At 37.2% G+C, this 15,973-nt stretch overlaps 1 protein-coding gene across 5 annotated transcripts in view; it reads right to left on the minus strand.

Annotated features, from left to right (window-relative positions):
• The window catches only part of LOC129791060 (protein sidekick), a 46,264-nt gene that overhangs the window by 7,322 nt on the left and 22,969 nt on the right, over positions 1 to 15,973 (minus strand). For 2 of the 5 annotated variants that reach the window (XM_055828975.1, XM_055828973.1), the window contains exons 3-10: positions 10,456 to 10,632; positions 9,482 to 10,357; positions 7,522 to 7,641; positions 6,377 to 6,532; positions 5,461 to 5,889; positions 3,116 to 5,321; positions 1,807 to 3,002; positions 168 to 446 (exon numbers count right to left, since the gene is read on the minus strand). In XM_055828975.1, coding sequence (XP_055684950.1) covers positions 168 to 446; positions 1,807 to 3,002; positions 3,116 to 5,321; positions 5,461 to 5,889; positions 6,377 to 6,532; positions 7,522 to 7,641; positions 9,482 to 10,357; positions 10,456 to 10,632 — 5,439 coding nt within the window. Of the gene's footprint in view, positions 1 to 167; positions 447 to 1,806; positions 3,003 to 3,115; positions 5,334 to 5,460; positions 5,890 to 6,376; positions 6,533 to 7,521; positions 7,642 to 9,481; positions 10,358 to 10,455; positions 10,633 to 15,973 lie in introns of all 5 variants that reach the window. The other 3 variants (XM_055828974.1, XM_055828971.1, XM_055828972.1) reach the window with 2 other exon arrangements.

Below are 15,973 nucleotides of genomic sequence, written 5' to 3' on the forward strand. Positions count from 1 at the left end.
TTATTTATTTGTTTTTTTTTTCGCGACAAGGAGGAAATAATTGGAGCATGGAAATTATGTGTGTAGCATTGAAAAAGAGAAAGAAAGAGAGAAAAAAATAACTTTTATTGCCCGCAAAGTTATATGTGGGGGGAGGGGGAGGTTGATTGAACATAAAAAACACTCACCGCGCTTTTTACTTTCGATGTAATAGCCAAGAATGGGACCCTTGCCACTGGGCCCATTGATCCAGTGCATGTCCACGCTTGACACAGTTTTTGTGAGTAGGAGCTCCTTCAGTGTGGCCGGAGAGCCCTCCTGCGGTCCCGTGGTGACATTCCCACTGGCCGGTGGGCCATAATCGATGGTTTGGGCGCGCACGGCGAACGTGTAGGTGACCTCTTCCTCGAGATTCTGCACCAAAAGGCTCGTGCCGGTCACTTTTTGCTTCACCTGCTTGCTGAATTCTGCGGAAGAGAAAGCCACGCGCGTTGCGTTATAAAAGGGAATATTTCATCCTTTGCAGTCCTTTCCTTTTCAATATAAATTTCGATACAGAGAGGGGGGAGAAACTTTCACTTTCAATTTATTGCTGAGAAAATTATGGAAAAGAAAAAAAAATGAAGGAAGTTCTGCAGACAAAAAATTCAGTTTTCAATTATTATCTTTAGGGTAACGTGGCCCAATTGCGACCGGCGTCCAATTGCGAACTCAATTTTTTCTCGTAAATGACGAAATATTATAACATTAGTTTCACTACATTATGAAGATATTATAGTAAGGTAATGTTAGCGCCTAAAATAAATTAATTTGGTACACAACAGGACGAATAAAAAATCAAAGTTAATTTTCAGCATTTGGTCGACATTTTCTGATTTTAGGAACTAAGTTGATATGAGTTTTTTTCCCACTATTATGTCTCATATTATGCCGCGTTTCTGTAGCTTAGAGGGTCTAGTTTATTACTTGATTTACAATTTTTTGAAAGATTTTAGGTGTTTTAAGTAATTAAGTGAAAATGTAATACATGCAAAATGTTCTAATTGCCTAATTGCGACCCCCAAAATGTTCCAATTCGGACCGTCTATTTCCACCATTCACCACGGTAAAGCTGTCGCGCATGCGTGTAGTGGTGTGGAAGTGTCTTTTTCACACAGACCGCCCTGTGTTTTGATTCCAGGAAAATCATTATTTTTTTACGTTTCTTGGAAGTTTTTTCGCAGTGAAAATGTTCCTAAAGCCAAAGGGGAATGCAGAAAGTGTAATTTACGCATTCCTCAGAAGAATTTTCGTGGATTTTCTGCGAATTACGTCAGTGAGTGCGCAATTGTCGGTGTGTGTAAAATTTCGTGTAGTCACCTCAAGGGCGAAATGTCAAAACAAATGTGGGGAAAATTGAAAATAAATTCTTGATTTTCCGGCTCTTCCTGGTAATTCATGACAGTTTTCCTATTTATAGTAGTGATAAATGCGATCTACTAGTGAAAAACCAACAAATTACGGCAAAAAAAGGGGGTCGCAATTAGAACACCGTGGTGAAAAAATGCAATTTTAGCAACATTTTTTTAAATTCGATTATTACTCAGAACAGGTAAGAGTTAGAATGTTTGCATCTATAGAACAAAGTTAGCCTATTAAATGACTTTTCCAATGGTACCAAACTTTAAAAGATTTAATTCATTTTAATATGACTTTTTTCAATCCTTCTGAAACAGAATTTAAGGGGTCGCAATTGGGCCACGTTCCCCTAGGTATTTAAGACGTAAAAAAGTCTGATCAACAGAAGAAAGAACGAAAAATGTATTAAAATAATCAAAAATAACTCACTATCATTCTCTTCCGTTGTCTCGTAGGTCACAATATACCCCAGAATCTCCCCATTTCTCTTCTTTGGCGGATCCCACGTAACCTTTAGGCTCTGCATTGTAATATCCGTGAACTTAAGGTTGGTAGGAGCACTCGGAAGTCCTTGGAGAGTCTTAACGGTGATTGGGGTGGATCTTGGTCCATCCCCAGCGGGATTGAAGGCAAGAATTTGAATCCTGTACTCCGTGTACTTATCCAGGAAGACCAAACTGTGAGCTGTTGTTGAAGCTGGAACCACTTCAATCTCTTCCTCGTGCTTCCTGCCCTCCTCCAACTCTTGCGGTGAATCCGTGACGAGGTAGAAGATTTTGTAGCCAAGCAAATCTCCATTCTGCATACTCTGCTGCGGAGCCTTCCACCGTAGACGTACTTCTGTTGATGAAACCGGAGCTCCTTCCACCCCACGAGGCTCTCCCGTTGGCACAGCTTCTCCAACGTACACCGCAACGGGAGGTGATGGTGGACCAGCTCCTTGGGAATTGAACGGCATGACGACAATCTCATAATTTCGATCCTGCGTCAAATCACTGAGAATAATACTCTCAGACGTAATTCCCATGATGTCCTGCTTCGGGGTAGCCTGAAGAGCTGTCGGGAAGTCTGAGATAGGTTGGAAGATAACACGATATCCTCCAGTGACGGAATCTCCATTCCACTGAGATTTCGGCAGCTGATTCCAGTGAACACGTACACTTGTTATCGTTATTGGCACAACACGAACACCAGTAACACCCTTCGCCGGAGCTGCAGGCAACGTCCGTACTTCAATACTCTCCTTACTAAAGGCAGATGGCCCTAGATCATTCGTAGCCTGTATACGGAACTGATAAGTCGTGTAGGGCTTGAGATTTGTTGCCGTGTAGGATGTTACGGTGGGATCAACTCTCTCAGGTAAGGAAGTCCACGGACCTTCATTCTCACGCAACTGAACTGTGTAGTAGCGCAACGGGGCAAATCCGTCTCGTCCTGGAGTCCAACTGAACGTGATCTGATGAGCCTGAACCTGACTCCGGGAGATTTGTGGCACAGACGGAGGTTGAGGCTTTTCTCGATTATTAGTCGTGTAAACCAGAACAGCGGCAGTTTTGCCCCAACCAAGCCTAGTTTGGGCTGTTGCGCTGAAAATGTAGTAGCGCTCTGCAAGAAGTTGCGTTGCTCTGGAAAAAGATTTATTAAATGTTTTCTTATAGAACTCTTAGCCAATATTTGATTGTTTTTTATGTGTTTGTAATAAAATGAATTTATTATAAATTATCTTAAAGTCTCTTACCTAAAAGTCCGATCTGACGGTGGAAACTCTCGGCTAAAATTAAGATTAACCGATCCATTCAAGGAGTATGTAACCCTGTAGGCTAGAATCTCCCCATTTGGCTCATCTGGCACATCCCAGATAATTCTAGCTGTGCTAAATGAGACATCCGGGAAGGAGACATTTGACGGAGCTCCTGGGGTATCTTCAAACGTCTGCACCCTATTTGGTGGAACACTGAGCTCACCATCACCTAACCGTGTATAGGCTAGAACTTGAATATGGTACACCACGTATTTTTTCAACTCAGTCAGAGTCGTTGTGAACGTTGCATTGCTTGGGATTGTCTTGAAGAGAACTGGGCCACGTCCTGCAGCTCCGTAGAAAACTTTGTAGCCATCAATTTGGCCATTTTGATGCTCTTTTGGCACTTCTGACCACCGTACGACAATTGTCGTTGATGACGTGGCATTAGCATCAACTTCTAGTGGTCCCATTGATGGGACCGCTTCTCTTGTTCGTTCAATAGCCTTGGGGCTGTCTCGTGACGAACCTACATCATTGCAGGCATTCATTGTTACCTCGTAGACTGTCCACTCTTCCAAATTATCGAGAACATGGCTATTGGCTGTGTGATCTTCAATGAGAACACTCAGAGCTGGTGTCTTGGACTCAAGGCTTCTGTACGTAATGTTGTAGCCTCGTGGATTGCCGAACCATTCAGTTTGCTGCAGCGGAATCCATCGTACACGCAACTCGGTTGCACTCATGGCACGTACGGTTACATTGAAGGGTGGGTGCATTGGCCTTGCTTGGATTGTTTGGAAGTCTTTGGTTGGTTCGGACGGTTCAGACGGTCCCACAACATTCGTTGCAATCAACCGCAAACGATACGGTGTGAATGGCACGAGATTCGTCACAGTTATCGTTGAAGCTTCCGGGTCGGAGACTTCGTACACCGTAAACCACGTCATATTCCTGGCTGTTTGTGCTTCAACCGTCCACTTGGTTATCGAGGAGTTCCCATCGAAACCCGGTGTGAACTGGAGAACCACCGAGAAGGCTTCAATGTTGGACAGAGCCAGCTGCATTGGTGGATACGGCAAAACTGGCTCTACTCCAGATTGCATTGTAGCCGTTCTTGGAACACCAGCTCCTACCGCAGTCCAAGCTGTCACCTCGAACCAGTAGTGCGTTGTTGCCTGAAGATCCATGACGCGTAAGCTTGTCTGTTCAGACGTTAAATTTGACACTTTCAGCGTGTCTGGACGATCTTTTATCTGATACCTAACTTGGTAACCTAGAAGGATACCATTTACATTTTTCGGAGCTGTCCAGATAACTTTAACAGCCCTATCGGAGACATCGTCAAACTGCAAGGAAGCTACTTCATCAGGCACATCCTCACTTGTTTTAACATAGACAAATTCACTTCGAACACCATCACCTGGATCAGTAAAACAGAGAACGGTTATGTTGTACTCTGTAAACTTCTCCAGACCCGTCATGATAGCTTCCTGCTCTGCAAGCGGATCCAGCAAGCTTGGAGGAACTGTAATCATTTTCGCTTCAATTTCATGTTCTTCTCCGTCGTAGATTTCATACTGCCACGCTTGGAGTTTATATCCTTGATTAATTCCATTGATTTGCTGCGGATTCGGAGGCTTCCACCGTACACGGACACTTGTGGAATTTACAGCGTAGGCTTGTACCTTCGTAGGTGGTGCTTCAGGTACACCTTCCTTCGTCTTAATCTTCGCACCTTCCGTATAAACTCCGACTCCCATATTGTTGTACGCTGCAATTTGGATCACATAATCCTTCCATGTGATTAGTTCCTGAATCAAGTAGTTCCTTTGAGCTTCATTTGTAATGTTTTGATACGTCCACGGGCTGTCGTTGTACCCGTACAACCGATATCTGATGATATAGCCTAGAATTTGTCCATTGCGATGCTCCTCAAGTGGTGGCTGCCACTGCGTTATAATTTCCGATGAAGATCTTGCGGAACCAACAAATCCAACTGGTGGACCTGATGGGGATTCCTGTGGCAAGTTTATAATATTGCTCGATTCAGACGGAGAACCCTCTCCGACACTATTAACGGCGCTAACGCGAAATTGGTATGCCGTAGCAGCTTTGAGATTCGTAAGGAGGACCCATCGCTGGGCCGATGAGACATTGCTGAGCTCGGTGATCCAATTGAGAAGAGGATCTGGGATGGGACCTGGAATTTCTGCTGTTAATGAAAATCAAATCAAAACGGAGGGAATCGTGGTTTGTGTACAAAGCTCCAAGCTTAAACTGTTTGTTAGCACAGCTTATGCTCCTTCCTCTGTTCAATCAAACACACACTCAGGACTCACCTAGTTCGGAGACCTCACGCTTCTGCACGATAAACTTGAGGACAGGACTGTTGCCATCAAAGCCTGGTGTCCACGACACATTCACAGCTCTCTGTGTGAAGGTGTCGAGACGCTCAGCTTTGATGTTGGTGGGTGCGAAGGGCAGCTCAATAACACTGAGACGCGCTGATCTAGTTTCATTCCCACCCGGCGATGTCACCATACAGGAGTAAGTACCAACATCAGACGCTCTCACAGCCTGAATCTCCAAACTTCCATCCGCCTGAACGCCAATCCGTTGGCTATTGCCAATGGGGGCCACCTGAATGTCTCTGTACCAGTCAATGTTAAATGGAACGGATGGATCAGATGAGACTTTGCACTGAAGCATTGCTGTGTGACCCAGAAGAACAACCGTATCCACTGGTGGTTGAATGATCTGAGTTCTCACTGAAATATCACACGCAAAACCATTTAATTTTACGATCTTAGACGATTTTCTTTAACTTTAATTTGTGCAAAAAAACAATAACTCAAAAAGAAATGACAAACATTAAGCTTTTTGTGTTTAAAAATAAAGAAATATTGAAAAGAGTTTTAAATAATTGAAAATTTCAGGAATTAGGAAATATTTTTTTTATTTAAAAATTGGAAAAATTGCTCCTTCGGGTTAACTCGTCTGTTTCATCTTCTGATGTTTGTTATAAAACATATTTAGAATGTTTTATAAAATAAAAAAAAACAGATTAAAATGAATGCAAAACCTTCAGATAAATCAAAACTCATTAAAAGTATTTTTTTTTAATTCATTAAAAATATATTTTTATCACTTCTATAGAAAAAGTAAATTGCTTTCATTAAAACTTTTAATAAGAATTCTCTCTATAGAATTCTTCTCAATATTTCCAGCTTGAAAGAAAATCAAACTCAAACTTACCCATCACAGAAAGATACGCTTCACCACCAACAGTTCCCGCCTCATTGGATCTGGAGCATGTATAGAGGCCAGCATCGGATTCCCTTACATTTGATATGAGTAAATCCCCGGAATCGAGCACTTGCACGCGTCCAGATACTTCAATTGGTTGCGATTCTGTCAGTTTAAATCGCATTTTTCCCAACAATGTTCAAAACGAAGCAGAATGGGAGAGAAAGAAAGATTTGTACATTGTGTCGGATGTTAATTGGCAGCCACACAAAACACGAATTAATAAAATGAAAATAATAAAATGAAAAAAAACGAGGGGTGTTTATCTGGACAAAATTATTCAGATCTTCGGAAATATTCGGTTTATTCACTAATATTCAAATGATTCGCGAAGGAAATTCAAATATAGGTCTAAGCCTAAAAATGTTAAATTCAAGCATAAAAACGCTTAAATCAAACTGAAAAGTAGTAAATTCAAGCCGAAGAGTTCTAAATTCAAGACAAAAAGTTCTAAATTTAACCCCAAAAAGGAATAAATTCAAGCCAATTTGGTTTCCAGTCCCAAAATAGCTCAGATTGAGAAACAATATTTATTTAAAAAAAAAATAAAAGCCTAAAAAAAGGACTAGATTCAAACCGAAAAGTAGTAAATTAATCCTAAAAAAAACCAAAAAAGATTAAATTCAAACAAAAAATTCCTAAATACGTTTTTGAATTTTTTTCGGTTTTAAGTTTATCGATTTTTAGCAAAAGATGTTCATGTGAAATCAAATATTCAATATTATATTAAATAGAAATCAATTCTCATAAATCTGATACCATTTTTAGGTCAATATTAGGCCCTTATTTTTCCATAATTTTCTACACTTAAAGTCTTAATAATTTTAACTAATAGTTAATTTAAAAAGACACTAGGAAGTCAAAATTGGGCCCCATTTCCCTAACAAGGAATGGTCAAATAATTTTTCAGATCTTCAGAAATATTCGGAGGATTCGGTTAAAAAGCCAAAATATTCGCCAGATAAACACCCCTTGAAAAAAAATCTTCAGGATGGATTAGTAATTTTTTAATTTTGTCCCATGAGGTGGAGTTCAAACAAATTAACGCGTGTGTAATGGCAAAACAAATATCTTACTAAAATACGAAAACTCACCATTGTAGATCCACGTGATGTTTGGCGTTGGAGCCCCAACGGCACGACATTGAATTGTTGCATCTTTCCCATCCAAGACCGTGACATTTTCCGGTGCTTGCTCCAGAATTGGCGTCGATGCTGTTTGCGCGGAAAAGGGCACACGCATTGTGAATGGACGAGAGGAATAAAATGTGAAAATCATGAATTAAATAATATCGATTTTAGACGGTTCATTCCCACCCATATTTACTTGATACGTTTTCTTTTATTATTTTTTCATACAATTCCATTCCACATGCTGCTCAGCACAAATCTCAAAATTATTAGTTACATTTCTATGCCTATTTACATGAAATGCCTTAAATCCATGTTAAAATATTAGCATATACGTTAGAGGCAAATGGGTGCGAACATGCAAACATGTGGTTATATAGAAAGAATACGGCTCTCTCCATTTCACTTTCTTCTCGCGCTCGAGAAGTCAAAATGATTCGCTGTTTGTATACATTTTTTTTTCAAATTAAAATTTATTTAATTCTTCATTTTTCTGCTCTGTGATTTTGAGAAGTTTGAAAATTTGATTAAAAAATTCATATTTATGTGAATGTAAAGTGCTACGAAATGCATTGGTGAACGTTTGTTGATTTTTGTGTGCAGAAAACAAACTTTGTAAAATATTTTCTATTGTGGTGCAATAAAAACAGGCTCTCGTAGAAGAGAATAGAATAATAAAATATTTGAAATAAATTCTATTCCATTCTAGAACTCAAAAAAATAGAAGCGCAATCAAAATTTTAGAAAATTTTAGAAAATAGAGAAAGAAAATAAATTTTCTGGTTTTAAAATAAATCGACGGTCATGGTTGAATTATTTTTCACATATTTTTGCGATGTTTATAAAACAGGAATGTAGAATTTCAACTCTTAAACGATTTTGGAGTGATTCTCCTACCGATTTTATGGATTTTATATATTCTGAGAGGAGTATGTTCGTTACTCTTTCAATTTTAGCAATTTTGTTAAATGAATAAGAACAATAATTAGAAGTTTTATTTGATTGGTTAATAAACTCAACTAAAGTATTCAGTGTGGTTATTTTGGGCCCTAGTCTAATACATATAACGTTTTTTTCACAATATTTAAATAAATGTGAAAAACTCTCGAAAGATTTTAGAATGTCAATTAAAAACCAATTTCGAAGTTTTTCTGCAATTTATTAGTCGTTTAATGGATTGTCCCATCAATTATGAAAGAAAAGTTGAATTCTAAAATAATGGAGCTCCAATATTATTTTAAAATATGTATTTTCGGTTTTTTTCAAAAGGATTTTATTCCCTTCAAAAAAATACTAAATAAAAATCTATAAAATTCAAAAGTATCACAGCTAAAAACAAACATTCAGGGAAAGATCAAGAACTTTCTTAAATGATTTGTCCAAAAGTGGAAAGACTATGTCCCTATTGCAACTTTCCATTACATAAAATGGATAAAACATAATACTTCTGTGCTTCAATCAATAAATATTAAACCATGACTTCATCTTCTAAATTTTAAAACAAGAAAATCTCATTGCAGTGCCAGAAGAACAAATATATTTTTTTTCTTGTAAAAGAATTTTAGAAATTTTCCATTTTGGAAATTCTTACGGCGTTTATCATAGAGAAATTCCCTCTCTTTGCTACTTAATGTGGTTGAGGCTCTCACTCGGATAATCCTAGGTTGCGCGAGACGTTTATCTCGCAATAATCCACTGTTGTTAGTCTCTACACAGCATAGATTTTTTTCCCCAAATGTGTTTTAGAGAATGCATGGAGAAGAAGTTAGATAATAAACCAGAAGAGATTGATTTTTATTTTGTAAAATTTGTTTAAATTTAAATTAGTCAATGGATCTTCCACTCGAGTTTTATATTTACACATTTAGATGAAGAAATGAATTTGAATGGCATGAATTGAAGATATTTCAGAGAATGGACTTACTCTTGACTTTGAGCCACGTGTATGCTGATTTCTCGCCAGCTTCATTGGATGCCAGACACTGGAACATTGCTGAATCATCCATCGTGAGTTTCTTTATCACCAGCGCATTGTCTTCTCTCACGCTGTACCGATCTGTGGACATATCGAGTGCTTCGGCATTGCGAAACCACGTTACATAGGGCGGTGGGACCCCAATTACATCGCATGGGAGCTCCATACGGATCCCATACTCCCCAACTGTTTCACTCCTGAAAGGAGCACCAAAAGCCGGTGGTTCCTGCACTGTTATCGTTGCTGTGGAGACAATTGTGGGGTATTCTCCGCTCTTTAGGCGAACTTGGCAACTGTACTGCCCGGTGTAGCTGAGATTGGCATTGAGGAGGGCTAGGGTGCGATTCCAGGGATCATCGAGATTAAAAGTCACCCCAGCAGCTTCAAGGGGTAGCCCATCTTTCAGCCATAGCGTCTCCAGCTGATACAGTGGCCTCGCATTTGCTATGCACTGCAATTTCACAATTTGCTGCCCCCTCACAACTTTCACACTCTCCGGATGGACGATTATTTCTGGTGGTACCTCCGCGTATGGATCACCCGTGACATTAACATGAATAAATGCGCTATTCTCCTCCTTACCGAGTTGCGTGTTAATGGCGCGCGCTCGGTAGGCTCTCTGATCCTCCTCCTCAGCACTGAGAATTATTAACTGATTCTGTGTCGTTTCAGCATATTTTATGTCATAATTGAGTGGCCCTTCCTCCGTCTGCCACGTCACCGAAGGCTGTGGCACCGACTCAATTGGTGCTAAATTCAACACGGCCGCACTCCCAGATTGCACAGATACCCTCCGTTCAGTCAAATCCTCAAAAATTCCCATATCTGTACACCCACGCATTAAAAAAACCCCCCGGGGTTAATTGAATAAACTTTGGGTACAAAAAGAGCGAAAGTTCTCACTCAGAGAGATTATTACTTACATGCCACAATGACGTCGATTTTCTCACTGAAAATCGTGCCAAAATCATTCTTGGCCAGACATTGATACGATCCCGCATCCTCACGTCGGGTATTGTGTATTTTGTAGTATTGACTAGTTGTGAAGTCGCCCACAGGGACCCCATCTTTGAGCCAGCGGTACATTGGCGGTGGGGAACCTGGAAAATAAGCCAACATTTATTTCAATTGCTTTAAATTGTAATTGGTTTGTGTGGTCGAGGTGGAAGTTCGTGGCATTGCTTTGAACTCAACATAAGACTTTCAATATGAATTCAAAAATATTTCTAAAAGGCATCCTATATAACTAATCTGTAAACGAATTAAATATTTTACAGACCTGATGAAGGAGATAATAAACGGCGAAATGTCGTTTAAATTAAATTGCAGAAATATGTAATTTAATGTGATTTAGCTATCAATCATATTCAAAAGAATAAGAGAACTTCAAAACTATAATTCTTTCCTATTTTTTGGTTTAACTTGCATTTTTTTTAAACCTCACAGATCTTTGTAAGAACGAATGTGGGAAACTTAAAGGATTTTTCTCTCTCGTAATTTTGTTAACTTTATTCAACGTAAAAGTTCTTTAAATGTTTTCTCAAATTATTATCAAGTCTCACCCAAATTTTATTTACACATTTTTCCTCACATTTTCTCACATCTCACAGTCAAAGTGTTTTAAATAATAAAGTTTACGTTGTAGCAGAAGTTTTCCCTAAACAACCCAAAAGTTTCCCACCCGACCAACGACGAACATCAGGAGGAATGAGATAATAATATTTAAGTGAAAGTGACTTTGTCTTCAATCGAGAACACTCATTCTAACACGCTCCAGCAATCACCGCATACAGTTCAATGGATGGTGTGAGTGCACCACTAAAAACGCAACTTAAATCATTGATTGAGATCATCAGCTGTGTGAAAAAAAACCGCGCCATAAAACAACTCAATATAAACTTATTGTGTGGTATGGTTTAAAAAAAATTACAAACACACTCCAAATGGTAGTTCATAAAATTACTTTACCGTGTATTTGCCACCATTCTCTGAATTTCCTCAACCGAAAACGAAAAATTCGAGGTCTCCCACAATTTCTGCACCCGAAAGTCATAAATGGGATTTGCAGTATATTATTGCTTCCTTCATTGCACATCTAAATCTGTTGTCTTTGCAACAATCCTCCACCCAAAACTAAATATTGTTGTGTATATAATAAGATTCATTTAGCGTATCGGATTTATACTAATAAATCTCCTCAAAGGAAAACACACAAGATGCTGAAGTATGAAAAATTCAGATGAGTTTCATGTTAATAATATGAGTTTTTATAGCATTATACATTTAAAATTGTCTAAAAATTTCATTGCACACCATTAAGTATTTTCCAACCGCATTTTGTGATATTTCGCAGAACAATTCACCTTCGTTATACGCGCCTATATGGAAGTCTTTAAGGCATTTCATATTCAGTGTGTGGTATGTTCTTGCAATAAAAACACATGAGAAACAACAGATGGATTGTTTTCATTGAATTTAATACACACACAGCATTTTCCATGGAGCTGTATTACGAATTTTCTTCTAAAATATCCGTATATAGTGTCGAGTGAAACTGCCATCGTTGCAAATAATGCCTACAGGGCTGAAATTTAACATCCAAACGAAACATATAAGCTTTGTTTTTGAGCTTTACTTGAAATTGAGCAGCTATAATACGTGAACTAGTTTATATTTTGAATACTTAATAACATGGAAGGGATTTTAAAGATTCCTAATAGCTACCCAGCCGGCACCAAAGGTCATTATAAGGTCTAATGTGCCGAAAATGATCGTTAGAATAACGTTGATTATTCGTCAAAAATAAGTCATTTTACGTGATAATGGGGAATAAAAAAGACCCACGTTGAAAGTCAGTACACCGTCAGAATAACGTTGTTGGAAGAAATTTCTGACCTTTTTCTTACGTTGTACTGACCTTTAAAATTTGAGACCAAAAAGGGAAATTTTTGACATGGCATCTCAAAAAAAATTTCCCAAACATATTTCTCTCTCTAGCATACATGGTAGCATAGGATAATGGTGTCTTCTCTATTTCCCTACCAATATACCATGTTTATTAATATGGTATTTTACAAGGAATATTTATAATTTTTTTTTCGAAATTTTCTTTATCTCAAATTTATATGCCGAAATACTTTACCGTCGCAAATAAGTCAAAAAGAACCTAAAATGGACCTTTCATTAAAAATTAATTATTTTTTACAAAAATTTTTGAAATATTTCTGATGATAGAAAAAAGATTTTGTCTTTACTACTCATATAAAATGTCTTAGACATCCTTCCTATTGCTTAAAGTGCTGACCCGGCTTGATTCAAAAGCAATTAAATATCCTGAATTTCGCGATAAAAATTATTGATACTCCCGGACACTTAAATCTACGCCATATCTCGTAGCTTAAAAATTTTTGTCACATATATTGTATTTGGCCGAAACGTTAAAATGAACAGATAAATGATATATAATGTAGAGGAAAAAGAGCTTTTTTTTAATAAATTTTATTAGGTATATTTTTAAATAGATATCATATATTTGTATATCAAAAAGCAAAGTGTGCATCAGTAAATTATTTTATGTAAAACGAAAACATATTAAATGCGATCAAATTAAATATTACTTAATCTTCAAGGAAACCAAGTTTTTACCTGAACCCATTTTCTCAGAAATATTTCTTTAAAAGTGTGTACCCAAAATGAAAACAGCCTAATACATTTTGTCTTATACGGATTATGACCTGCAAGCCTGCAATAAACATTTAAGAGATAAGGAGAGCAACCCTTGTAAACTGCAAAACAAGGGCAATTAAATTGCCTACCTGGGAATAATTTAGGGTTTTTAAGGACCTTAAATATTTATTTTGAAAAGAAAAATGTGAGATTTGGCAATTAAAGTTTATGCAATACATTATATGTACGTTAATGTATTTTTTTCTCTTATTCTAGAAAAAAAAAACTTGAAATAAATTGTAGGAAAATATTGCAAGAATTTGATAAAAATCATTTCTATCAAATGAACTTATGGGTCTAATAGAAAAAAAATATTTTTGTGATCTTTTTTATTGAAAAGAAAACAGATTAATTATTCTTAATTTTGTGCTCGCGACAGGTTTACATGAATCTTAAGAAATTCTATGCGGATTTCCTTACGTTTGGATGTCCCTTTTTTAACGCTCGTTTCCTCTTAGGGAATTTCTGAAATGGTCTTCCAAGGCACCTACGTACAATCTTGGTCACCCGCATAAGCATTCTTCCCTATTGTTATATGACATGCGCGAAATACTCAAATTGCGGCAATAAATGACGAATTTCTTAATGAACAAGACCTGGCGCACCCTCATTATGATCTCCCTTAACGATTTCATTGATCATTTTGCTCATTTTTATTGATTTATTCGAGAAAATCGTGAAAAACCTAAACCAAAACAAACGCCTGTCAAAGGTCAAAAGAAGAGTGCAGAAATACAAAAAAGAAATATCCCACGCAGTCTTTCTCTTTCTGTCTCTCCCTCAACACCAAAGGTTGGTGGAGGGTAAGTGCACTTACGGTATTCTGACGTTGAGATTTCGACGGGAATTTTGGCCAAAGTTGATGGAGGGTCAGAAATTTTGTGCTTTCTTACGGTATACTGACGTTCTCAAGGAAGAAATTGAAAGATATTTTCTTATAATAAATGAGATTTTTCTGCCCAAAAAAGCTTCTAAAACTATTTGCTCTCTTTCAAACAATCATTTTAATGCATTTATATGCCATTTTAATTAGTTTTTGATGATAGAAAAAATGATTGATTTTTCATCTTACTGACCTTTAATGACTTATTTCTGACGATATTCCAACGTTTACACAAAAAATTGAATTTATGCGAAAAAATTGAAGTAAATGAAGCAAAAACGTCTTTTAATAGCTTTTTGATCATCTACAAATAGAATTGTAATGTTTTAATGACTAAAACTTTGATTTCTGAAAAATGACTAAAAATGCCTCAATTTTTACTGACTTTACTTACCAAATAATAACGTTATTCTGACGTTAGAATTTAGTAAGCTAATGACGAAATTCTGACTATTTTTTACGATAATCTAACGTTATTATAACGTTAATAAATAGTAAGTAAAGTCAAAGTTATTATGTGTTAGCTGGGTAATATTTTGGGGATGATAGAGAATTCCTTAGAAATCTTAACAAATCTTGTAAAATTATTCATAAGAATGCTCTTATAAAAGATTAAAATACATAATTCAGAAAAATATGTTAAATAGATGCATCTTGTGATTAAAATAAAAGGAGTCTATTCATTTTAGGGCCATCATAACAGAAAAGGGATTTTTTAGGATTATTTTACATTGAAGAATTTGAAAATGAAATCAGTTGGCAAAGTCAAGTAAATATTATCTAAAATTACAATACGAAGTGTTTGTGATTCATTCAATATATATTTTTTAACTTTCAATCCCTTAGTTTTTCCAGATTTTCCCAGTGGAATATGGAAAAGCTCTTTTTCTTTTTCACAAATGGCTTATTGTTCTCCAGAATGTTTTCCTTGTACAGCTTATATCGTTCAATAGTATCATAATAGCTTTAAAAAATCACAGCTAAAATGAATAAACCCCTTTAGATCAAATAAAACAACTTGTATCTTCTCTATTATTCTTTTAGCAATTGTAAGAAAAGCTCCCGAAATGCAGCAAAAATGTTTTCTTGGCACACTTGCCTGCAGCAGTCGGTCGTTGGCTTCCATTACACTTAATTCTTGTTCAAAATGACTGACAACTTCCTTCCATGGTGGATGCCGACAAAAAGAATCATTTTCCATTTCATTCGAACCCCCTTCTTCTACCATTATACCGCGCTCATTTACAATTTGCATCCGAAGCAACTTTTATTGCAAAAGAATAATAAATTCCCACTTCATCAGCTTCCTCTTCAAACCACACACTATTGAGAGAAAGAGAGAGAACATAAGCAGCATAAACCTCGCATATTCAAGCCTTTTTTTCCTCCATGGCACACCACTAATGAAGAAATGCATAAAAAATGAATCTCATGGAAAACACCTACAGTAAAAGTGTTTATGTTGACAGGAGAAGGTGTATGACTGGAAATTCCTTGCATGGCTGTAAAATAGAAATTTCTATTGCCTCTCAGCACCCGTTATTGCAGGTGGGTATATAACTTCTTTTTTTCCGTACCTATCCTCAAAACTTTCATCCCTGTTGTAACATAATATTGGCCACACATGGGGTGTGATAAACACCAAAAGCACATGACCAAGTGCAAGTACATACAGGGCGTTCATAGGATATCGGGGGTGACACCGAAAAAACTATTCTGTATTATACTTTCCATTATTAATGGTAGCACACCCACATTTTGAACCTTTGTGTGGAGGGGGGGAGGAAAGACGTAACATTCGGGGAAGAGCTAACTATAGTAAAACAAACCAA

The sequence above is a fragment of the Lutzomyia longipalpis genome, chromosome 2, assembly GCF_024334085.1.
Source record: "Lutzomyia longipalpis isolate SR_M1_2022 chromosome 2, ASM2433408v1".
Taxonomy (NCBI): Eukaryota; Metazoa; Arthropoda; class Insecta; order Diptera; family Psychodidae; genus Lutzomyia; species Lutzomyia longipalpis.